This window comes from Phocoena sinus, chromosome 5 (assembly GCF_008692025.1).
Source record: "Phocoena sinus isolate mPhoSin1 chromosome 5, mPhoSin1.pri, whole genome shotgun sequence".
NCBI classification, from domain to species: domain Eukaryota; kingdom Metazoa; phylum Chordata; class Mammalia; order Artiodactyla; family Phocoenidae; genus Phocoena; species Phocoena sinus.
In genome coordinates, this window is record NC_045767.1 from 38,852,449 (window position 1) to 38,878,967 (window position 26,519).

The 26,519-nt window shown below is 43.6% G+C and overlaps 1 protein-coding gene across 2 annotated transcripts in view; it reads right to left on the reverse strand.

Moving 5' to 3' along the window:
* CLNK (cytokine dependent hematopoietic cell linker) overlaps positions 1–26,519 on the reverse strand; it is a 187,962-nt gene that overhangs the window by 106,727 nt on the left and 54,716 nt on the right. For both annotated transcript variants that reach the window (XM_032631759.1, XM_032631758.1), the window contains exon 3: positions 117–188. In XM_032631759.1, the coding sequence (XP_032487650.1) occupies positions 117–188 (72 nt within the window). The remainder of the gene's footprint in view (positions 1–116; positions 189–26,519) is intronic.

Sequence of the window (26,519 nt, forward strand, 5' to 3'; positions counted from 1 at the left end):
GTACGTACGTGTGTGTGTGTGTGTGAGGGTGCGTGTGTGTGCACATGCTGGTCAGCTAATTTGCCGCAACATCAAAATTTTTACTCCTCTATTAACAAAGAAGGAAATATTCTGACCTAATGTTTGGCAGAGAAAAGTTCTGGAATTTCAAATCACGGGATTCTTCTTTCGTTGCTTTTCTATCGCCCCTGTGATGAAAGAAAATAGATTATAGTCAGGAAATTGTAAGAAGAGAGGGGGAAAAAAATAATTAAGTGCATTCCTTCATAGAAACAACCTCCTAGTCAGATGTAAGCAATTAGCATCTCGCACGAAATTCGAAATTTCTCTTTGCATTTCCACTGGGGTTAAACAAAATCTGAGTTTAAAGTAATCCAATTACTTCAAACTTTTTTTAAATGTAAGTGCCTTATTTTACAAGTGGCAATAGCGTGGGGTAGAATAACCGTCCCCATCAGAATGAGGATGTGGGCACTCCCACATCAGGGAGGTCACGGTGGTGCCCTCCTTAAGCTCTCTGATTGTCCATGACATCGCTCTGTACAGCAAAGAGCATCACACCTGGTTAAAGGGGGGCTGTGGGCTAAGGAATGTCCTTGATGCTTTCCTATGTTAATTGAATTCGGCCCCAAACTAGCAAACATCATCCGGTTTAGGGAGGCAGATGATTTAGAAATAGCAACTTGGATTAAAATAATTTGTATTGAGCTTCTGTATAATTTAGTCACTTTGTGATGATATTTCCTATGAAGAGATCAACTTATTTTAAATTGAGTTAATTTGTTCAAATTCAGTAAGACATTCTATCATAAACCATCTCTTGTTCATTTCATTAGCCAAGTTTAATATACTTCCATTTCTTGTGCAGGCATTTCGTGAGCTTTATCGGACATTTAAGGATGATCTTTCCCTCCACAAATGTTCTTTGGCAGCTACTTGGGTAGCTCCTCCGACCCCTTTGCCCCCCTGCTTCTCTCCCCTTGGGCCACACCTGCTACTTCTTGGTCCTTAGATTTTCTCCCCTCCCTCCCCCAGGTCTCTTCCAGGGACTGGTCCCTCTTTTTCAAGCACCTGCTGTCTTCCTTCTTCTCCTGCATCTAACTCATGCTTCTGAGTTCAGCTCACATCACTTCCTCAGAGAAACCTTCCTTCCCCTCTGAGATGGACCCCTTCACAGAACTTGTCTGAACTTTCATTGTCCTTTGGTTTAACACATAGCTTGTATTCATGTCTGCTAAGCTGCAGAACTGCCATCTCCATGAGGGCAGGGACTGCAGGGCTCTGCATGCCCAGGGTTTGGGTCAGTGCCCGACCTGCAGTGGATGTACATGGCTGCACATGTGAACAAAGGTCTCCAGGAAATACCAAAAGATGACTTGAGACTCTATCTCCACCTAGGATTTTGTGTGAAGCCTAATGATTGCAACATGATAAATACAAAAAATAGTGAGTTGTTTGGATATATTTTGTCATTATGTAAATTGATCATCTAGAAAGATGATGGCATTATTCTGTTATTTTTCATTTTTTTTTGTTATTCCATGATTACACAATTATTTCATCATTGTATTATTTCATATATTTTATTATTTCATTTAAAAAAATTTATCTGGGTTAAAGCTCTAGTCGTAAATCTATGCCTGCATTCTGACTTCATTTCTAAGTTCTAAACATGAACATCTAACTATTTTTGGGACCTTTCACTGGTCCTCTCATCCTCTGTCAGACCCAGGCCCTTTTCCTAGTGAGTTCTCCTAGTGAGCAGCTCCATTGCTCACATAGTTTCCCAACCAGCAGCCTGGGGACTCACCTTAAGTCTTCTCTTTCCTCTCCTCTCCATCCTCACCATCTCAACAATTTGTTACCAGGTCCTAACAATAGATTCCCGAACATCCTCTCTCTCCACTCCCATAAGTGATACCCGGTCTTAGTTCTACTTTCAGAACTAAGTTCTCTCCAGTCTGGACTTTGGTGTTGGTCCCCTAGCCACCTGGGCTCCAATCCACCCACAAAACTGCAGTAAGAACAACCATCTTTCTAATTAGCAGCATATTATTGAGTCACCTCCCTGCTTGAAAATCCTCACCACGCCTCTATTTCTGCAGGACAAAGTCCACACTCTTTACCATGATAACCAAGATCCCTGCCCCAGTGGCCTTGAATACAATTTCTGTTGTTTGCGTTCTCATTTCCTGCCACCCTCTCCCTCTGCCAGGCCCCCGCGTTGTCCTCTTTCTGCGTCATACTTTTGTATGCTCCCAGATGATCGATTCCATTTTTCTTTTGCCTCCATTGGATCTGGCAAAATACTTTCCATTCTTTAAGGTTTAGTTCAAATATTAGTTCCCCATGAGGTCTTCTGTGCTGCTTTCTCTTTCAACCCTTTTAGTATTTTTGGTATATCTCTGTTTTACCATTCATTCATTTGTTCATGAATCCATTCATTCATTAACTCAGCAAGTAATATCGGATCTATCTTGTGCCAGGCTGTATGCAGTCATTAAAGAAGACACATGAAGCCTGCCTCGTGAATCTTTTATTGTTGTTGGGAGATAGGCCATAAACAAGTAAATAAACAATCATATTTTTATCATATTGCCTTGTATGTGCCTTGTATGTGTTCATGTTCCCCTAGAGTAGGGGAAGGAACACAGGCTAATTTATTACACAGATAACTCAACACATCCCAGAAAAGTGGGAAGTGCTGTAGGTTTGTGGGGAAACTGAGGCACAGAGTGTCAATGGGTGAGCCAATGAATTGTTCTTGAAATCACTTCTTACTCCACTGAGAAAGAGCATATCACCTCACAGGAACCAGCTTCTCTTCTTAACTATACACCCAACACTTCTTGTTCTACACTTTTCAGAGATCTCTGATTTCCTTTTTCTCTTTTTTTTTTTTTTTTTTTGGCTGTGTTGGGTCTTCGTTTCTGTGTGAGGGCTTTCTCTAGTTGTGGCGAGCAGGGGCCCCTCTTCATCGCAGTGCGTGGTCCTCTCTTGTTGCAGAGCACAGGCTCCAGACGCGCAGGCTCAGTAGTTGTGGCTCATGGGCCCAGTTGCCCCGCAGCATGTGGTATCTTCCCGGACCAGGATTTGAACCTGTGTCCCCTGCATTGGCAGGCGGATTCCCAACCACTGCGCCACCAGGGAAGCCCTCCTTTTTCTCTTTGGCACCTCCCTCCTGCATGGTCAGTTGACAAAACCCATCCAATCCTCCTTCACATGTCTTATTGCTCCATCCCTTTCTTACACCCCCTCTGAGTCTGCCCTCTCCAGATCCTCTTTACTTTTCAGGTAGATCTAACAGAAGCCAGTTCTGCGCAGTTGAATCAATACATACTGGCTGTAGTGTGTTGAAGAGGGTCTATAAAAAAATGTGTCTGTCTAGAAATGGTGAATTATTTGGGAAGAGGTTCTTTGGAAATGTAATCAAGGTAAGATCTTGAGATGAGATCGTCCTGGATTAAGGTGGCTGTATATCCAAGGACAGGTGTTCTTAGAAGAGGAAAAGACGTGGAGGAGAAGGGCATGCGAATGTCCCATGTGAAGATAGAGGCAGAGGTTGGAGTAATGCTGCCACAGGCCAAGGAGCATCTGGAGCCACCCAAAGCTGGAAGAGGAAAGGAAGGATGCTCCCCTAGAGCCTTCAGAGGGAGCACAGCCCTCTGAATTGACTTCAGACTTCTGGGCTCCAGAACTGCGAGAGAATACGTTTCTGACGTTTTAAGCCCTGGTTTATGGTAATTTGATACAACAGCCCTAGGAAACTAATATACAGGACATCTAACCTGTTCCAGGGTACAGAAGATGAATCAGACCCAAAGCTCAAGCAGGGCAAGACATTAGGTGTAATGATAAAAGGAAAAAGAAAGGAAAAGAAATGGGTCATACCTTTAAGTGAGGGGGTAGTCAAGGAAGGCTTCTGCAGAGTGATGAATGAGGATGTACAGGCGTTTGCCAGACAGATGACACGGGGAACTGGGAGGTGGAAAGTAAGGCGGGGCAACCTATTTTGAGAATTAAAGATGCCTGCTCCAAGCTGTCCTGGCCGTTTTCCTCTAATTTCTCACCTTTACCTGTACTCCCAGGTACACGCAACATGGCAGGTACAGTCTGACCAGCACAGAAAGAGAACTACCATTTCTTCTGTTGTGAAACTACACTTCTCTTAATAAACTTTCAGATCAAGTTCAGCTTTTTCCAGAAGCTTCTCATTCTATACACTCCCATTGAGCTTGCAGATTTCTGAGAAATCACACAAATTGCTCTTAAGCCATAATTCTCTTTCAAGGGCCTGTGCAGCTGGATTGCTGACTCCAAGATCATGAATAGCAATAATGTATAATGTTATAATTATCATGATAATAACAACAGCTTGAAACTGAGATAAGATTTACAATTTACTGACCATCGTTTGCCAGTTCACACATATTAATCCATCAAATGCTCACAACAGTCCTATGAGGTCAGTCCTAGTCTTTCCCCAGTCCTGTTGGATTTCTTTATCTCATGTTCTGTTTACGCTCCATCTCCTGAGGAATTGCCACATATTAGATTCCCGAGGAAACACTCTGAGAAGGAGATGATGGTGCAGGAAGTCCATTAGGGTGAGATCTTGGGATCCGTCCCTGTGGAGGGAAGGGAAGGAAGCAGGATTGGGCAGGGGGAAAAGTTGGGTGGTGCTCTTGGATTGGTATGATGCCTCTTCAGAACTACTCCAAGTTGTGGTGGGGACTGTGTTTTGGTACTCCCAGGTGGACCAGTTAGTGGATGTGAGCTGCCCCAGGTGAGGCAACTCCATTCAACTGAGACAATTCCCAAAGGAGGTTGCTATGGCGAAACTCCCAAAGTCTAGTGTAACATCATATTGCATTCTGACTCTTTAGAGTCTGAGGTCCTAAGATCAACATAGGTCTTGGCTATATTTCTCATTAGGAGAGAATGAGGATGGAAGGAAGGATGTGGCCAAGGGCAGTATGATCCTGAGGGCAGGTTGTCCCCTAGGAAGGAGTGGATAAGCAAGTCAGAGAGATGCTAGTCTCCGTGGAACGTGATGAGGTGTGGACACAAAGGTTAAGAGCACACACTTGTACTTGATCTGGGTTTGAACCTGGTTCTGCCAACTGAATGAGTCACTAAATTTATCTCATCATCTCCATTTTACCCACAAAGAAGGGCAGAGTCATAATAACTCCCTCCCTCACATGTTGATTGCATGTTAGTGATCGTTTTCATTATCTAGGACCCAATTCTTACTCAAATAATTAAGGAATAGCAGAGGTGGACAGCCAGAAGCACCAAGAAAGACAGTTGATAATGAAAGTATTTCAGTCAGGGCAAAAGTGTGGGTTATTAACTCACAGTTTTCGTGGGTCAGGATTGTAAGCGTGACTTTGCTGGGTCCTCTGTTTTATGGTCTCTGTTGAGGTTGCAGAGACCTCACAGTGTCAGCCAGAGTTGGAGTCTCATCTGAAACCTCAACAGGGAAAGGATCTATCTGGTCCTAAGCACATGTGATTGTTGGCGGAGTTCAGTTTCTTATGGCCTATCGGACTGAGAAGATCACTTCCTTGGTGTCTGTTGGTGTGAGGATGCCCTCAGTTCCTTGCCACATGGGCCTCCCTAATACGGCCACTTGCTTTATCAAAATGTGCAAACCAAGAAGACGAGGAAAGTTGCAATCTCATGTAATGTAACCACAGAGATGACGTCTCATCAATTTTGCCATCTCCTGTTGCTTAGAAGCAGTCACGGGCCTCGCTCTCAATTAAGAGGGATGGGGATGGATTATACAGGGAGGGACATAAGTACCAGGAGAAGAGGTAATTGGGGGCCACTTCAGTGTCTGTCTGCCACATAATATTGCTCCCTCAATGTAGAAGTGTGAGTAGAGGCGACAATAGTTAGTAACATTCAGAAGGTATTTGGCAAACCTGCAAACCAAATAAGCTAGAATCTTTCTGCAGCCTGTTTTACAACCTTCTGTGACTCCTGAAAATGTCAGGCCTGTTTTCAAAAGTTTTTCGGTTAATCCCAGAAGAAACTGGTTCTCCAGTTCTTTGCTGTTTCATGTGAGGGGTCATTGTAATTAGCTTTGCAGCAGCATTGATATACTTCTAACTCCCTTAAAATAGTCACTGCACTAGTTGTCACAAACAACTTCTCCAAGTGATGGATATCTGTTTTGTTCATTCTATTTGGTCATTAAGCCAAGGGGGTGGTATGTACAAACTTCCTTCAAGTTGTGTATTCCTGCACAAAGTTTCTTCTAAACCTAAGAAATGTTTAACACTCTCTCTGAGCATCTGAGGAAAGCCCAGGTTCTTGGGGATTTGACATGCCATAGCCTGGATGATGGATACCTTTTATGTGTTTGCACTGCTGAACCGAGAAAACTTGAAGGACATACGCAGGCTTCTAGCCACACAGATTTTTTTTTTTTTTTAAAGTTTGAGTTTGAATATATTTACATAGGGCTGATTTTCTCAAGCTCATGCAGCCTCCCCATTCATTCCCGACTCTCTTGCACTTTTAGATTGCTTGAATGGGCCCTGAAGATTTGAGCTGGTGACCTCCCCAGAAGAATTTGAGAGGAAGGTCCATTCAGTAATAAATTGACCACAGTGGAGAGTTGAAATGAGAGAGCTGCTATTACTCATGCCTTTGTGATGGTTAATTTTACCTGTCAACTTGGCTGGGCTATGGTGCCGAGTTGTTTGGTCAAACAGCAGTCTACATGTTGCTGAGAAGGTATTTCTTAGATGTGATTAACATTTAAATCAGCAAACTTGGAATAAAGTGGATGACCCTCCCTAGGTCTCTGAAAAGTGGGTCTCATCCAATCAGTTGAAGGCCTTAAGAGCAAAGGCTGAGGTTTCCCTTCCTGAAGAAGGAATTCTGCCTCAAGGCTACAACATAGGAACCCTGGTTTAGTTTCCAGTCTGCTGTCCCATGGAATTGGGTGCAAGACTGCAACATCCACTCTTCTTACCTGCCCTATAGATTTCAGACTTGCCAACCCCCATAAGCACGTAAGCCAATTCATTAAAATAAATCTCTCTCTCAATATATGTAACCTTGACTAATATACTTCTAATTTAATCCTCACAACAGTGCTTCATATCAGATATTCACGTTATCCTTATTTTACAGATGAAGAAACAAAGACTCAGCACCCCGGTTATTGAGACAAACCTTGGTATGAAACCTGTTCCTTCACGGAACGGACTCCATATAGAAAATAGATGTTTCACTCCAAGCCACAGTGTCTGAGGAGCAGGGAAAGATGTACACACAGAAGACTCTTTGTCCTAAAGTGTCCCTCTAGAAATGAGCACGGCTTTGAGTAAGTTTCTTCAGGAAGCCTGAGTGTGAGATGGTCCTGGCAGGTTGCCCTGGCCTCCACTGTGGGACATTCTCTCTCTCCTGGTGCCTGAGTCATAGTGGAATTTGAGTTGCCAGTGAAGACACAGTGGATGCTGTTGTCCATGGGATGTGGCCTAATTGTCTATCTGGATTGTTGCAATAAACCCACGCCTAGATATCTCATGGGAAACTACATTTACTTGGAGGCAGACTCTGATGATAAGGCATGATTTCAAACTCTGCTCACAGATGGAGATCCAGTAAGATCCTGTACTTCCTTGTGTCTGTACACACCAGGAGATAAAAACAGACCAAATTCGGAGGTGTCCCTGCCCTGCCTGACAGTATGTGTATAGTGGAAAGTGAGGGGAATGACCCAGATACAAGACAGACTTTTATTCCAAAGCAGCTTCAACGTTGGGGGCATTGCTCAGAGCCTTCTGTCTGTCTTGTCCAGTGTCTCCTATTTGTGGAACTTATAGCTACAACCTTGGACAATAATGTCAGGGACAGCCACCTGGACAGGAAAGAGAGTTTGGTCCTGTGACCTTAGGGTTAGGGTTAGGGTTCGGGCCCTAAATATTTTACTGCCTCACTGTGTTATCTCAGTCATGTTACTTAACTATAACCCGGTCATGGTTATGCCATGTGTAAAATCAGAGTTTGGGACTGGTTGGTGTGTTCCCTGAAGCATCATTACTCTATGTATCCTGAACACTTTCCTGTCCCTGCATTAAACAAAGGGGAATAAGAGTCCTGATTCATAAGCAGATGAAAGTCTTGTGGCAAAGTCCTAAAAACTATGGCATAAGAGGGGTGTGTGTATGACATGCTTTGAGAACTTAGTGGCAGAATGAATTAACTTAAGGGTCCTGTGCTCACTGAAGCTCCCTAGATCTTTCAACTGGGTCTCAAGAGCTCCTTGTCAGTTTCCTTGACATCAGTCCCTTTCTACTCAAAGATCCTCTGCTAATTTTATCTGACCCATCATTTCAACTCTCCAGTTTTGTTTTACAAACCTATGTTCCAGGCAAACCGAACCTCTTGCTACCTGAAACACAGCACACTGAAACTCTCTCTTCTCATGTGGTCTCTTCTACCTGAGATTCATTTCTCTCTCTTTCTCTTCTCCTTCTAACTTTTCCATATCATCAAATTCTCCTTGTTCTGCTGGGCCCAGCACAGATACCATCTTTTCCAATTATGTTTTCCAAATGTGACTAGGCAGATGTCCTAAGTCCCTCTGTGAGCTAGAATGGTGCTTGTTCTCTATCTTAGTGGATGGCAGCCATGTTTCCTAAGCCCCCAGCCCATCCTGGACCTGGCCCCTCTCCTCCTGTAGCCTCTTTGACAGCTCCTGAAAGGCTCTGTCCCATGGTCTTGTGAACAAAATCCTCTCAGACTTAAGTCCTCTACTGAACTGAATTGAAATTGAGCAGTGGGCCCTGGTGCCATCCTTCAGTCAAATATTTATTGAGTAGCTATTATGTGCTGGTTATTGTCTTATGCCTGGAGACACAGGTGGACAAGACACAAAAGGTCCTACCCTTGTGAAGCTGGCAGCCTGTGAGTGCGAACCAAGCTAATGAGCAAGAATCTCACCTCCTCTGTCTTTCTTTCTTCCCCACGGCTTCCTATCTTTGTTGACTCCTGATTTGAATGGCTCCTTGGCTTCAGGACAGTCCACCAGGCTCTTCCCTGAGTTTCCCTTTGTACACAGCTATTACAGCTGCCTGTAGATTCATACCTGGCCAGCTACCTCTGGGCTTCCTGGGAGCCGCTTGGGCTGCACTTCTTCTTCCCGATTCTCTGGACTCAGGAAGAGGCTGTGGGTTCTCTGATGAAATGGATCAGGCTTCAGTTTTCAGGGGCTACCACCTGCATGATCATGATCGGTGTGTACATCCCCCCACCAAAGCTCTTAATTCCTGCTATTCCCCTCACACAGACTAGCAGCAAACAGTTTCTCATGAGAAGATCCATATACGGAGGCAGGAATCTCTGGAGGGAATTACTAATTCTTGCTTATTAAGGCAGAAAATGGAGCCGGAATATTCTAGCATAAACCAGCTCTGCCTGTGGGTTGCAGGTGCAGAGTGGAGGGTGGTGTCTGAATGTAACTCTTTGCTTTCCCAGAGTTACAGCTTCAGAGAGTCCCAGAGCATGGGGCTCCATGCTTGGCGTCGCCTCTGTGCTCTAGAATCTGCAGCCCCTTATGCATATCATCTGCTTGAACCTGTTAATGTTACAGATGAGAAAACTTGGGCCCAGACAAGTAAAGTGGTTTGCCCACACTAACCAGAGGCTGACACAGAAGATTCTGGATCAGCTCCTGTTTCCATGCGTGGTGCCTGAGGTCCCTTTCATTTCGCCTGGGCTTCCTCAGTGCTTGTCTTCTAATTAAGCCTCTTTGTGTGCCTTCTAAATAAAATCTCTTTTTCTTTTTAATCTCCTTGAGGCCAGAAAGACAAAAGAAAGATAACCTAATTTAGAAAACAAGAAAGTAATCCTGAATCCTTTTATGTTCAGGTTTCAAGAAACCCTATGAAACCTTTTCTCCTGTTTTTTTTTTTGGTGGTTGTTGTTTAAATTTTGATTCAACAAAAGGAAACAAATGAACCAAGAAATAGAAGCCTTACCTATCTTTTCAAATGCTTTCTCCTTTTTCCCCCCCTCTGTCTTGATTGTCAGAGGATGTAGCTTCTAATAGGCCATCAATGTATGTAATGAGCAAACATAATAACAACAGTGAATTACCCTTTTTGTATGTCCATAGATGTATTCATAGTGGAATTTAATTTATAGATGGTCATGCCTGAAAGATTCTGGATGCATGATAGCAAGCAACAGGAAAAAAGCAATATGTTTATCTTTTAAAAACCTTCAGAACAAAAACTCGATGTGTGCCTGGTTAGCACACACTCCATAAAAACCCAAGAGTAAAAGGGTGGTCGGCAGGGGTGCCAGGGAGGGACCTTGTGCTTAGAATGTAGAGAATGAAGCTCCTCAAGACAATATCTTTTCCTCCATCTCCCAGTCCAGCACTTCCTGACTCCAGACGGCCAAGGAAAAGGAAGGGAAATCAAGGCACAGAAGGGAAATGGGGTGAGAGAGGAGGAAGTTTTATAACGTGACAATTCCTGGGCTTGGCGTCGCCTCTGTGCTCTAGAATCTGCAGCCCCTTATCAGTAATCCCTCTACTTCCATTACATCATTTCTCCTTTTCTTCAATCTATCCGCCAAGCTGCAGCTGGGGTCCTCATTCTAAAATCTGGTGTTTCCACTGCCTAAGGTTACAGTCTATGTTTTGAACGTGGCACACAGGCCTCTCATGGTCTGGTCCCTGACATTCTCTCCACAGTTCTCTCTCTACAGCCCCAACTCTGCGCCCTAATGGCAGCTGTCATGCACCGTTGGCCTGTCCCTGAATGGGCCTGACCCCTCAAATCACTGTATGCAGAGAAAGTATAAACATCTCCAACTTTCTACAAGAGGTCCACGGATGAACACAGTGCAAGGTCTCGTTCCACACACACCTTGTTCTATCCTCTCAGCCACTGAGTGTTGACAGAACTCAAGGACCCTGTCCACATCTCTCAGTGAGAAGATGGCATTCCTGTATTTCCTGCTCTTAGTACGGAGCCCCACCCACAGGAATGGTTCAACACAGCTTGGAGGGACGTGACAGAGCTGAGCTTTAACACCAGATCTTTCCATCAGGGTCCTGGTGAGGGAGCATGAGTTTGAAATCAGGAATAGTGGACAAATTGACCTAAAATACTACTTAGTGTTTCAACCACTTTCCTCAATTCTTCCTGTTGATACATGATATTTTACAGGTGGGAAAATAGAATACCCAGAGAGGCCAAACACGTCGCCCGTGGCCACATAGCTATAAGTGCCCAAGCTGGGATTCAACATCAGACCTGTCTGACTGAAGGACCATTTCTTTCTAGTGCATCATGCCAGGATTCATGGAAATGGGGGGTGAGCACGATCCACGATCCCAGATTTACCCTGGAACTCATATGCTGTCCATTGTACCCAATTGCTTTCCCACGTTGATGAGCTCTGAGCCCCAGCAGAACTATCTTAACATATTGTCTGGTGACACTGGTTTCCAAAGCACTTATCAAAACGTAATCAAACATGGAAAAGTCAGGGTGGAATCTAATTGTTATAACACATCCTCTTATCTGTGCTTCCCAGGGACTCTTTAATGGCATCACTTAGCACTGGGAGGTGTTTAGATTTTGCTATATTTTGAGAACATTGTGAGAATTAAATGAGATAATGCATGTGAAACACTTAGAACAGTGCTTGAATCCAATACTTCCTCAATAAATATTTGGGCTGCAAATCTTTCTCAAAATTAATTCAACAATACGTTTTCTTTTCCTCTTAGTGCAGGATATGGGCCAGGGATTGCTCTTGGTGTTGGGATATATCAGTGAACAAAATAAAGATTCCTAACTTTCCTGGAACAAAACAGAAAAGGAGTTTTACCCTTGTGGGGGAGAAAGCTGACAAGCACCATACACAGAAAGACATGTGGACAGGTGTGACTATTCCATGGGGTGGTCAAGGTGGGCTCCCATGAGGAGGTGTGCAGGTGTCAGCTCTGGGGTATCTGCAGGAAGAGCAACCAGCCCCAGGGATGGCTGGGGTGAAAACCTGAAGACAGAAGGCCAGTTGAACAGTTGAGTCAAGGTGAGGGGGTCAGCATGGCTGAAGAGGACTGAATGCAGGGATGGATGGGGAAGACCATCCAATGGCCTTTTGGTGAATGAGGTCAGATGGGGTGAGGCATTAAATTTTTTCTCCAGCAGAAGCCTGGGTGAGATGTAGGCAGGGGCCTAGTGGTAGGGAATTTGTGTGGGGTATTAGTCATCTTGGGTGTATGGTGTGTAGCACATTGGTGAGTGACCCAAATAATGGTAAACACTGTCATCATGAAGAAGACAGGTGCCCTGGGTATGTGAAGCTTATTTACAGAGGCTCCTGGAGCTGAGCTGCCTGTCTTGTTCTGCAGACATTTCTGATGCCATGTGCCCCCAGGAGCCCCCATCAGAAGACTCCTGCTTGGCACAGAGCTCTAATTTTCCAGAAAGTTGAATATCATTGGAGATAAGCACATGAGCTTTGGAATCACCTAAGTGACAGTGCCTCCTTTTCAGCCTAGCAGTCCAGTTCGTCCCCAGTCAAAATGCGGTCCCTAGACCAGCAGCATCCCCCAAGAGCTTGCTAGAAATGTAGAATCCCAGGCACCACCTGAGCCCTACAGAACCAGGATCTGCATTGTACCAAGAGGCCATGGGATCTGTGTGCACTTCAAGTGGGATAGGTTTAATGTGACCTCGGGTAAGTGACCTGATCCCTCTGTGCTGCATTTTCCCCATCTGCAAAGCAAGGTGGATAAAAACACTTCCATCATAGAACTGTTATGAGAATCAAATGAGCTAATACATGAAAAGCCTTATTACTTACTATTGCTTGTCACGTGTATGTATTCTCCTAATCAGGAAGGTCATGTGGTCACTATTAGCTCTGGACACAGAACTTGAAATTGATAGTGACGGAGATGGGAAGAGTGAATGGGGGCCGGTCAGCTGTCTGTGCATAGAGCCCCGGCAAGTATGAAGGGGGAAAACTAGGGTGCAAACTTTTAGTTACTGAGCAGGTTTACTGTCTTGTCACGGGGCTGGTCACTTTATCAAACCTCACAGTGCGACTATGATGAAGGCATGACCATCCCCACTTGACAACGAAAGGAATGATCTCGAGGTCAAACAACTTTCCCAAGGTCATCTAGTAATTGTCAGCGTTCAGAGAAAGCCCTAAGTCTTTAAACATAAAGTCAGTAATGACGGGACCTTCCATACACGGTGATGCACTGGAGTCGGCTCACACTACACAGCAGAGCTGAGTGTTAAAAATGTCATGAATTTTGAAAGCCAGTTGTTAACACAGTCTTCTAAAAAAATTAAATAAAATTACAATGGAATACACATATTAAAAGCAAATGTAATACATACTTAAAACGCATCATTTCCTAATTATTTTACCACATTTTACTACTACCTGCAGTCTTGGTGTTATTTTTGTCTGTCATATCCGTAGGATGGAAATATGCTTCTGTGCATTTCATGACCTCACATTGGCATTGACTTTGGCCGTAGTTGGAGCATATATACCACAGACATTGGCATGTGCTACAGATCAGGGTTTGACTTACTGCTTTGTTGTTAAATTAACTTAAAAAAATGATGGAAGAAATGTTGATAAAGCAGATTTAATTTAAAAGTTAGGGACTTCCCTGGTGGCGCTGTGGTTGAGAATCTGCCTGCCAATGCAGGGCACACGGGTTCGAGCCCTGGTCTGGGAAGATCCCACATGCCTCGGAGCAACTAAGCCCGCAAGCCACAACTACTGAGCCCACGTGCCACAACTACTGAAGCCCGCACACCTAGAGCCCATGCTCCACAACAAGAGAAGCCACCGCAATGAGAAGCCTGCGCACCGCAACGAAGAGTAGCCCCCGCTCGCTGCAACTGGAGAAAGCCTGCAGGGAGCAACGAAGACCCAACATAGCCAAAAATAAGTAAGTAAGTAAATAAATAAATAAAATAAAAGTGAGTCATGTCTGTAGTTGTACCATTGTGAATAGCACAAGAACCGAGAAGATATTTTCCAGTATTCAAAACTAATTTCGAATTCAGCAAAGAAGGTGTTGACATCATTGATGAATCAGTGAAGTTCTGGCATCCTTCTTTGTGGTTTCGCTTCTGTTTTACTCATTAAAGTAAAGGAAAATATTAATCAATATTGATGTCCGAACTGTAGTCCCTTGTCAATTGCAACCAGAGGTTGGCTAGAGATATGAGTTTAGCAAAACTCAATAAAGTCATTCTGTGAGAATCAATTGGCTATATGGGATGTATTTTAAGAATACTGTATATTTGATTACTATTTGTAAATGGTATGCCATACATCTTTATATCAGTAAAATTTATAACACAACTTGTGTACATATATAAGCATACATTTTTCCCCCCAGGGAGCCTTTTGACAAACATTTACTAAAATTTACCAGAACACCACTGGCTAAGCCACCCTGAACCGTCACCATTTACGGTGTCCTAAGGCAGAAGGAGTTCAGCTTAGGTGCCAGAAATAGCTGGTATGTGGCACATCTGTGATTAGACCCTAGGTTTCAGCCCGAGTCACTGATTTTACTATTCTGAGTCACATGTTTTTCATCTTGAAAGTGGGAACAATAATAATGCCTTGGCAGATGGAATGGGAAGCTGGTGCCCAGTAAAAGTTAATTCTATTCTCCTTTCAAGTGTAGGAACACAAAAGGAACAAAAGCCCATAGAATCATGTCGCCTTCCTCTCCTCTGCCCTCCCAAAGTGAATGTAAATCAGTGGGCTTCCGTATTCCCTCCCTAATACGTGGATGACTTCAATACTTGTTTCGCTGTACTTCGAGATCAACCCCCCTGCCCCCAGCATCTTTGTTTATAGCTAGAGGAGTTGTTAATTCAGGGCAGATCTAAATTCAAATACCACTTTCTTTCATCCCCCTTAAAAAAAAATCTTTGTCAACTGATTTGGGAGCAAAACAGGAGAAAAGTCCAAAATTCCCTTGTGATCTACAATGTGCTAACAAAGGAATTACAAGGTGTGGGCTTCCCACCGGTGGGACCACAACCTGTTGAAGTGGGGAGGCTGCTGATTGGAAACTACTTTCCTATTTTCATCTTTTTCTGTACTAGGCACTTAGTAGCTACTCACAACTCGCCAGTAAACTAAATTCTAATTAGGTAACAGTTAATGTTTGCTCAGAGCATTGCAAATAAAGACTTTAACTAGTGATTCAGGAGCTAAGCCAATCTTTTAAAGTGGAAGGTTTGACTTCCCAGTAACTTCTAATGTGTTTTTCTCCGCCTGCACCATGTAGGCAGAAAAAAGAGAGAGGGAAAAAATACATTTTATACTGCTCTGGCAGGCTCATTCTGTGGTTTGGACCTTTCACATCTCTTCTGCTATGTATCCAATCAGGAGAAAAATAATAGCTTTTGTTTTTGTTTTTAATCCTGGGCTGTAAGAAGAGGTGTGAGCAGAGAGAAAGAATGAGCAGAGTAGGTTCCATATGGTAGAATCACTAGCTTTTTAGTCATGAAGGAAAGAGTAAAAGAGTTTATTCAAAAGAATCAAGATTCTCAAGACAGTTTCTTAAACATGTAAACACAAATTTATCATATGACCCAGCAATTCCACACTCAGGTATCTACCTGAGGGAAATATCCACCCAACCCAAAAACTTGTATACAAATGTCCTTAGCAGTATTTTTCATAGAGCCAAAAATGGATAAAAACAAAAACAAAAACTAAACATTCATGAATTGGGGAATGGATAGACAAAATGGGATATATTCACGCAATGGAATACTACTTAGCAATAGAAAGGAATGAATTATTGCATATGCTACAACTTGGACATACCTCAAAAACATGTTAAGTGAAAGAAGCCAGACACAAGAAATTACATATTGTATGATTCCATTCAGAACCTAGATGTGAGGTTGCCTGGGGCAAAGGGCGTGGGCTGGGAGACTGGGATTAATAGTAAATGGGGACAAGAAAATTTGGGGATGATGGAAATGTTCTAAAACTGTTTTATGGTGATGGTTATACAACTTGGTAAATTTACTACAAACAAATCATTAAATTGTATACTTGAAATGGGTGAATTATGTGATATTCTACAGATAATGATTTAAAATTTAGAAAACAGTAAGTTTCTATTTAAAAGAAGGTTTAGGAGAAAAATGACATATTGCCAGCATCCTTAAGCTTTGATCATCAGCGAATGTCCCAGGCTCTGTCCTTGTCCACAGAAAACCTGTGAGTAGGTCCATGCTCTGCACCACCGCTCTCCTCAGCTGAAACTCCCTAAAGGCTTAGTCTTTGTGGCTGTACCTGTCGGTAGGCAAACAACCATGGACCAAGCTGTAATTCATTCTAATAACACCCAGCTATCTCTGAAGGCAATTTCCCGGGCTTTCATGCTAAATTAGAGTTAAGCATAGTAATCAACTGTAAGGAAAATGAACTTACTCCTTTTTTAGGAGCTTTGTGTTTTCAAACCGGTCAGACTCCTCCAGCTGCTGCCAGCAAACCAGGGATGGGTATCAATGGGAGATAGACAGCATCTTCGGGACTGTGTTTAGGTAATAATGATGTGGTCAAAACCTTGTTGGAATAAAATTGAATGTTATGGGCTTCCGTCCTTCTCAGGGCACCTTGGCTGTTCTCTGTGTGACAGTGACCTCACTGATTAGTTATTAGAATTGGCTTCATCTCTGCAGGAAACACAGATGTGTATGTGATGGTAAGGGGGGAGGTATAAAGGGAAAAGAAAAGAAAGGAAAGGAAGGAAATAAAAATGAATGCATTATAAATGCATTGGAATAGATCTCTATGATACTAAAAAATACCCCACAAAAAACCAAAACGTAAACAAATAAAAAGATGTTTAACAGTATGCTGTGTGTATAGAGTCACAGGGAGTCCTCTCAGAGGACTGGTGTACTTGTCCTCATTTTGCAGATGCAGAAACTGAGGCCAGGAGGCACTCACACCTTGCCCCCTAGTGATGAGTGGCAGCTGCTGGCAAAACTTATTCCTGTTTAACCCAAAGCCCACGATTCTTTCAACAATGCCCTGTTTTTAGTATTCACTGATGGATTCTAAGTGGCACAAAAAGAAGGAGGCTAAATCACCAGCTCTCATTTTCTTTGCACACAAGGATGTGGAGAATCTGTACCTGGACACTCCTTCTTCCCCTTGGACGTCCCGGCTAAGCAGGAAATTCTATGTATCAAGTTAAAGGGAAGCATGCATCCATCTTCTTACATCTACCCCGCTTAGAGCTCACAACTCCTTACTGCGAAAACGAGAGACTTGGAGATCAGAAATGGAAAGCCGTATACCCAACCCACACAAGGCAGAGCTACCTCCATTCCTGAGGGCACCATTTTACTGGGCATCTGTGCCTTTTTGGGGGGGAGGGGGAATCAACTGCTTTATCCTTTCCAGTGGAGTTTTTGTACCCAGAGTATCCATGTTAACATTGATGCCAGAAGCCAGGTATTGTAAAGTCACCTCACTCAGACACTGACTTAACTGTCCCAGAATTATCGCTTATTATGTCTGGAGCTGCTCTGTGGGGCTCTCTCTAAACTCAGTGTCCTCTCTCATTTTCCCATAAAGGTGCCATACCCTCCACCCAAGGAATGTTGCATCTCATACCAATAGAATTTCTCCTGCCCAGCTTCTAAGGCAGCCGGCTAATTCTTATTTTCAAATCTTTCAAAACTAAGATCCAGTTCTGCCTTCTTTAGTCTATCTTGCCAGCTTGCCCTGTTAGGTGGTCTCTCTCCTGGATCTCATGGTCTGTGTTTGTTCCCTCATCATGTTTACCATACTGGATTGTTACTACTGGTTTCCTTGTCTGTTTGTCCCTTGAAAGAGTGTAGAAACATCTTCCTGGAGAGGGCAGAATAGTAGCAATACATCTGAGACAGGGAGATTCTTCAGGATGGGGACTGTATCTCATTTTGTTTCTAATTCACAGCCCCAAGCATGGTTACTGGCAGATAACTGATATTTATTAAACATTTGTGGAATAAGAAATGGATGAATAATATAAACACTGCCCTATATAAAATAGATAACCAACAAGGACCTACAGTATAGCACAGGGTGCTATACTCAATATTTTGTAATAACCTACAAGGGAAAAGAACCTGAAAAAGAATATATATACATATATATATATATATTCACACACACACACACACACACATATATATATATATATATAACTGAATTCCTGTGCTGTACACCTGAAACTAACACAGCATTGTAAATCAACTGTACTTCAATAAAACAAAATAAATAAATTTAAAAAAGTAATGGATGAATGAGCCTATAACTCAATATAAGAAGGCTAAGTGTCACTGAGGCCTTTCCATTTAGGGGTGCTTTGAGTCAAGGGCATAAGCTTTGCTCGATAGAGTTGCAGCCAGAAATGTGGCTCATGTCTGAAGTGGACCACATCTAATGAAGACCTACAAAGACCCACAAATGTTAGCCTGGGATCTCTAGCCCTTGAGTTCGTTCTACCCTGATATTCCCTAAACCAATGTTAGATTCACTGTTATTATTCTGTCTTCTCCAGGAATATGCTAAAAACAAAATGCCAAGAGAAGGATGTTGCATGTGTTGAAAAATGGACCACTCACTTTGCACCTGTGGCCTAGAGCCTGTGGCTTCTCAGGGAACTGCCTTTGTGTGCAATGAACAATTTCCCAATTGCAGCCTCTTGTTCCATGATTAGATGATGGGGCTCCATGGGTAAGAGATGAACAATTCTAAGGGTAATTGAACACTCCACAGATTTTCACAGTGCATCAGCACCGAGCCGTTTAGCCCAGGTATTTCTGTGTTCGTGATGCTGAGAAATGTACACCGTTGAATGATTCTCATCTGGGCCAAACAGGACTTGGTATTGCAGTCTGGGTCATCAAAGCAAGTGGTTTGGGAACAATGGATGCTTAAAGACTAGAAAAGAAAAGTTTTTGTTTAGAAATTTGAGTCCTTAAATTCTAGGCCTTGGAAGGTTTCAAGGAGTAGAAAATAATTAAATGTCTTTGACCTCTACCCCTTTGTTCGATAAATGCCGTATAGATTGTTAGGGGCATAGCCAGCCTGGAACCCATAGGTATTATTTCCATTCTACAGCTGGGGAAACTGAGGTTTTGGGCCACCTAGCTTAAAAATGGGTGATGTTGGGAAGCAAACTTGGGTCACCTGAGTTCAAGCCCCATGTTTTTTCTAGACATTTATGTTACTTTGTTCATTCTTGGATTCATCCTAGGGGAGCTTACAGTTCATGAGGAGACCTGACTGTGCAACAGGTCAAGGTTCACTGTGACACAGGCATGAGGACCCAGACCCAAGGAGAGAGTCTCTTTATGACCCTTGGTCCAAATGATGTGGGACAGAAAGGGGCCTTCATACCACAGCAAAGATGTCTCCACCCTGGTTGCGTTTCCCTCAGTTCTTTATTGAGAAAGAGCGTGAGTTTGGTATCAAAACCCCTTGTCATGGTTTGGTAGAGGGAACCTCAGTACAAATACATAAAAAATCTATACTATGAAATTCACCTATTTTAAGCATATGATTCAGTGACTTTTATTATGTAGGTTATACCTCAATAAAGTTCTTAAAGTATTATTTAAAAAATCTATACTATAGACGGTTCTCATCATGAAGAATGGATCCTCCTTAACTCAATTAACCCATTGATTAGTTTAATGAGCTCCTGACAATAAATCTCTCTCTGAGTTTTTAGAAATATATACCTGGGTTGAAGAGGGTTAATGGACCATTCGCTCCAAGTTTCAGAGTGTGCAAAATTGGAGAGGCAGCCCCCTTACAGAATGGTCTTTTAATACAGCTTTGTTCATTTCTTTTTTCAACAAATCTTGTCAGTGCCTCTGGGTAATTTAATATGATGGTCAGTCTGAGAGTTCTGGAGTCTGACTGCCTAGTTTAAATTTCAGCCTCTAATCTTGTAGTTGTGTGGACTTAGAGTGAAGGTCAGAACACACTTCTAAACCTCTGGTTTCTTGTCTACAAATCAGGTGTAGTACCAGTCTCTACTTCACTGGATATATAGGACTAAATAAGATGGTGCCCACACGATATAAACACCCAGTGCATTTTAGATACTCTTATATTTAAGTGTCAGACACACAGTGATATAATACTTAAAAATAATTGTGCCTTGACCTCTAGGGATTCTCAATTTAGAGGAGGAAATAAGCAAATGCACAAGCAATTTCAATGCACTGTGAAAGTTCTATGTATGGAAAATACAGCTGCTATGGAAGGAGACCCAATCTTAGAAAACCTTTTGTGGAACCTCAGTCAGGATGGCAATGTTTAGACTGAAAGGATAAAAAGGCAGACCAGTGAAGAGGGGTATGGGGATGTGTTAAATGTGACACTTGGAAGGTATGTGTTTAACTTGGAACATTGAGATGTGCTTAAGACGTGAATTCCTGTGAAATGAGAATATCCCAGTGATTGCAGCCAACCAGCATCTGGGAGTGCTTTCTCTCGTCTCCACCCCCAGGTGGAAAAGTACAGAGCCCAAGTAGTTTAGGCTTACAGCATTTAAACAATGCAGAGCATTAAAGCTAGAGGGATGTCAGCAATGCTGAGACAGGTAAGCGCTGATGTGCTTTGCTGGACCCTAATCTCAAGACATCTTAAATGATAGACGTTCCATGAAGAGAAGCAACCTAATGTCAGGTGGTTTTGTTTTACCAATTGGATATGAAACACCACAGGCAGACCTCCTGCAGGACTTCTCAGGGACTTCATTGTGTAAACTTCAAGCATCATGAAACTCAAGAGGGAGGGTTTGTCTTGCTTTCCATAGTATTTGGTTATAAAGCAACTCTTTGTTCTTCAGCAGCTCTTTAGTGACTGGTATCCAAAGGAACACATTGGGAAATGGTGAATCTGCCCAAATTCCTTGTCCTATGATTAAGGAAATAGTCCTACGGTGGGGAAGTGACCAGCCTGACATCTCCAACCAAGCTGGTGGCAATTCCCTGTTGCACTCAAGACTTTCTTGATTTCACTTCACTGATTACTGGGTGGAGAGACCGAGATGTCCTTCTTGGTAGTTTCCAAGAAGAACGGATTGCAGTGGTTTCATTGGGCAGTAAAATAATAACCATCATAACATTGTGAATGCGAATGAGTCTTTTATGCCCAAAGCCCCAGGCGCACAAGGAACACGCAGGCATTGCTCTCCAAGAGGCCTTTGACTTGGAGATCTCCTGCGTCTGGAATCGTAAAATCACCCAAGATTTTAACAGACAAATCAAGCAGGCTCTGGGGATGTCTGATGGGATTTGAATATCGCTATTACAGGTAGACATTAATCAACGCAACTGAAAGCGTTCTGCGCATAAAGGAGAGAGTGGAAGCAGACGTGAAATGCTGAGGTCACCGTGAGGCCATTTTAACAAGTTGTGTTTGCTTTTCTTGCTGCTTCTACATGGAGTTCGGCTCTTCTGGGCTCCTTTCTCTCCTTCCAATCTACTGTTTCCTTTAGTCCCAGTGAGATCATGTGTGAACTTTGGAAATGAAGAGAGAGGCATTTATTGTACTAAGGGTGTGTGTGTGTTGCTTGTGCTTGTGTGACAGAGAGACAGAGAGAGATGGAGATAGAGAGACAGAGAGAAAGAGACAGCCAGAAAGAGACACAGAGACAGAGATACAGAGAAACATATACAGATAGAGTGAGAGAGAAAGAGACAAAGAGAGACAGATGGAGAGAGAGGCACCCAAACCAAGCCTCCTTTTGTTGACTCTGTACCAGGTCTGTTCCCTGTAAACTCCTAGTGACATATCTGAGGGCTAACGTGGTTCAGGAGAGTGGGGTCGCATCTGGGGAGAAGGGTCATTTAGACCTGGGAAGGAAGCCAGCATTCGTGACTTGCCCTGGACCAGGCACATTCATTCCTGCTGCTTATTCCATTTAACCTTCATGGTTCAGGCAAAGGAAGGATTCTTCTTATCTTCCAACTCTAGCCACTGAATGTTGGGGGATGCCCTTGACCTGCCTGTACCTACCTGGCTAGTAGGTAGCAGTGCCGCCTTCACACCCAGGTCTCTCCACCCTGAGCCCATGCCTTTCCCACTGTGCAGTGACCCATCCTCTAGGGCCAGCTCTGCCTCCTTCCTACAGAGTCTGGGGGAAGTTACCCTTGAACACAGGACTCAATCTGTACATCTATAGGATGAGGATTTCTCTGCAGGCTACGGTCTGATTAAGGTTTTTTATCTCTAAGAGGCTTAAATTTTGGACAGACAGCTCCTGCCTCCACCTTGCTGTTTCTCATTCATCCTCTTCCCACCTATCTTTTACTTCATTTACCTGTATCAGCCCATCTTACTTCCTCTGAATTTCTTGAAAGGTCTTTAATTTACTCACACATTCTTTCTTTCCCCTCCCAACAACTGGAGGGCCAACTCCTCCCCCTTCCCCCTCCCCTTTCCTTTTTTTAAAAAAAATTAATTAATTTATTTTTGGCTGTGTTGAGTCTTTGTTGCTGCGCGTGGGCTTTCTCTAGCTGTGGTGAGAGGGGGCTTCTCTTGTGGTGGAGTATGGGCTCTAGGCGTGCGGGTGTCAGTAGTTGTGGCACGTGGGCTCAGTAGTTGTGACTCACAGGCTCTAGAGTGCAGGCTCAGGAGTTGTGGCGCACGGGCTTAGTTGCTCTGCAGCATGTAGGATCTTCCCGGACCAGGGCTTGAACCTGTGTCCCCTGCATTGGCAGGTGGATTCTAAAGCACTGTGCCACCAGGGAAGCCTTCCCTTTTTTCCTCCTTTTTTTAAATTTGACTTTTAAGTTTTTATTTATATAACAATTTAATTGCAAAAATAATTCATGGACGTTGTAGAAAATTGAGTAAATAACTATGAGGGAAAACAAAAAAATAAAAATCACGCAGTGCAAATTTTGACATATTCTGGCTTATAGCAGACACACGAATAAATGACAATTATTTTTGGTAAAAAATATGTGCATAATTAAACATGCCTCCATGAAATCATACTTGATGGCTGCATAACATTTCAGAAAATGGTTTTTGGACTATAATTTAACAATTTCCCAGATTCATGATGTGTGCTTTCATAAGTGCCTTGGTCCTGACACTCATTACGTATGGGTTCTTTGAGCAGGCTTTTTGACTTCTCTGTGCCTCAGTTTCCTCACCTGCACCACAGGGAGAGCTTTGTGCCACTTTTCTTCCATAGAACCAGGTCTAGAACCCAACTTTCACAGTTTCTGGTTTTCTTGTGCTGGGTAAATGTCACCTAGTGTCAGAGGCATGTCTGGGACAGCTGTGCCTTCCTCTTCCAAGGAGCTTAAACATTTTTTTCCCCCTCAGTTGTTGGCTGGAAAGTTGACAGGCACAGGGAATGGATTTGTTTTACTGGTGATGTTATGACTTTCTCAGGGGCCAGGACCAGCCCCAGGAGTGTGGAGCTGTATGCGGCCCCAGGCCTTGGAGCACAGTTACCTTCTTTATGTAGAAGAGGAGGTTCACCACACACACACTTCCAAGACGGGCCTTGTGGCCAAAGGCTTGTGAATGCCCAGTGTTCTGAGCCTTCAGAGCCTGGGAAAAATGAGAATCCTTTTCTGCTAGCCTGGTCCTTCCTTCCTTTGCTCGGGCTTTTGGAGAAAAAGTCAATTATCCATGTAAACCTCTGTATAGTTACCTATTAATAACCTCTACCTAGTTTGCTAACATATAGCGTCATATTGATTCATTTATTCAAACAGTATGACCACTTGGGTCCTCGGTTAGAGGTGTAGCAGATGCTATTGGTGCCCCCAGTGGACCCCTTTACTGCAGCGGTCCCCAACATTTTTGGCACCAGGGACCGGTTTCGTGGAAGACAATTTTTCCATGGATGGCGGGGCAGAATGGCTCAGGTGGTAATGCTAGAGATGCTTTGATCGCTCGCCGCTCACCTGCTTTGCAGCCCGATTCCCAGCAGGCCACGGACTGGTAGCCGTCTGTGGCCCGGGGGTTAAGGACCCCTGCTTTACTGGACCAGTGTACCCTTCCTCCTGCCACTGAGAAATGACTGCTAACAGTTAAGATTTGCACCTTTTTTGGAGGGTTGCCTCTGACTGACAGGAGGCCCCTGGCCTGCTGATGCCTGAGAGGTTGGGTTCCCCACTCCCACCCCCATGGGCAACCTGAGCCACTGACTGACTCAGCTCCCTGCCTCTTTTTTGAACAGTCTCTATGACACTTATGCTTGGGAGTTTCCTGCGGGGTCAGGGGTCAGGCAGATTTCCACATAACTCTCCCGGCCCCTCCTGGTTTCCTCCCTGCTGCAGGATGCACTCTGTCCCTAAATCACTCACACATGAATCCCTGTCGCAGGCTCTGCTCCTAGAAACTGATATTCGCACAAGGTTTGGCAGACAATGAGGTGGACTTCAGCACCGTCTGTCACTTGGAGAGGATCCTCTTAGGGGTTTTCCCACACCCCTCTTTCTTGTGTCCCTCCAATATGTTTCCAGAAAGCAGCCTACGGATACCTTAAAATGTATCTGTTTATGTCCATCCCACTCCTGAAACGTTCAGTGTCTCCTTGTACTCAGAGCAAAGACCACACGGACCACACCACTTGGCTTTGTCAGTCTTCACAGGCTGACCCCTATTTTCCTCCCTAACTCAGGCCATACTGACGTTTCATTTCCTCAAAGAGGCCATTACCCCTTCAAATTCAAGTTCTTTCTCCATGTGGTTCCCTCAGATGGGAAGTTTATTTATTTTATTTTTCTACACTATTTGTTTAGTTTTCCAATTGTCCTCCAGATTTCAGCTCAAGGTGACAGTCTAACTCAGATGTCATCAACGTCCCCTCTCATAAGTCACCCCTGGACTTCATGTAATTTGGAAACATTCACTTGTGAGATTATTTACTCTTTTTTTCTCTCTGAATTAGTGTTCATTTTCGAAAAGGCAGGGTTTGTTTCTCCATTGCTCACCAGGATATGACAGCCCCTAGAAAGGTACCTGGGACATTGCAGAATGGAGCAGAGGGGCGGAGGGGCTTTGGAGGCAGGGGGAGATGGATTCAGCTCCCAGCTGCTGGGAACAAACTGTATAATGTTGGCCATTGTCTTTCAGTGAGGACAGCAGTGCCAGCCTCCCTCACAGGCTTGTGCACAAGGCCTTGCTCAGTACCTAGTGGTTATAACCATTAGTGGTTTAACTAGAGCTAAACTGGCCTTTGCTTTAAGGAGGAGGGGTAAGGTAGGCTCACCTTCCCAAAACATACCAACAATTGAAATCCAAGGCAATAGAGTGTTCTCTTGGGAGATCCCTGCCCGTTCACCCGTTCTGGGACCCGGAAGTGAACTCTGACCCAGAGAGGTGAGAAGGCACTAACAGCTCTCAAGGCTGCGAGAGAGGATGCCCAGAACTAGAAGACCTCAACCCAAGATTTAGAGTTTCAGCCAACCTCAGAGAACGTGCACATCCTATTTCCTATTCACACAATCTCACAGGCTGGGCTGAGCATCATTCCTTTTCATCCATTCATCCATTCATCTATTTATCCACCCTTTCATGTTCATAAGCTCATATGCTTCTCTATTAATTACACCAGTAAATCATTATTTATGGGGAGCCTACCACAAGCCAGGCAGGCACTATTGTCCTACGTATGTTATAGTGGGCCGCCCCTTAAAATAGGTCAGCAGAATTGAGGGTGACGTTTACGCCCATGCACATTTATCTCCATGCACATTTGTTGAATAAATGGATGGGAAAATGAGTAAGGTCTGTGATGAAGGTATTTACAGAAAGTGTAGATGAGAAACACAAAAGAAAATGCCCTCTCCCGTATTACATCAATCTTGCCAAATGCCAGAGCCGTTTTAGGGAATCAACGTTTCCTGACCCACTCTCACTTCCCATCAGAGCATAATGAAAGCCTTATTTCCGGCCTTCCATTTCCCTCCTGCTCCTCCTGGTGTCTACTCATCTTAGAGTCAACATGATGAGGTCAGCTCCTGAAGGACTCTAAAGGATCTAAGTACCGTCTGAGTGACTCCTGCCTGGAGCATATTGATTGAAAAGCATTTCCTCGTTGTCTAAGGTACGCATCATCTCTCATAAAGGCTGAGCTCCAGCTGGCTTCTGCAGGAAGTCATTTAATTGTGTTCTGTTCTAGGATGGGCAGCAGTGGGTAAAACAGAAGCCTGGAGACTGGAGACAGGCGGGAAAGGATATAGATATTGTCTCTGCCTCAGATGCTCAGATGAAGAGAAAGAAAATGAAATGGCTGGAGAGGAAAGATCACAATTAAAGGGAGCTAGAAAATTTCCAGATCATGTGTAGTTGGAAAATAAGATGAGAATGCTTGGTATATCTATATCTAGTCTATCTATATCTATGCCTATATCTATATTTATATCACCTAGACATATAGATCTGTATAGTTATTTATATCTATTATCTATCTATCTATC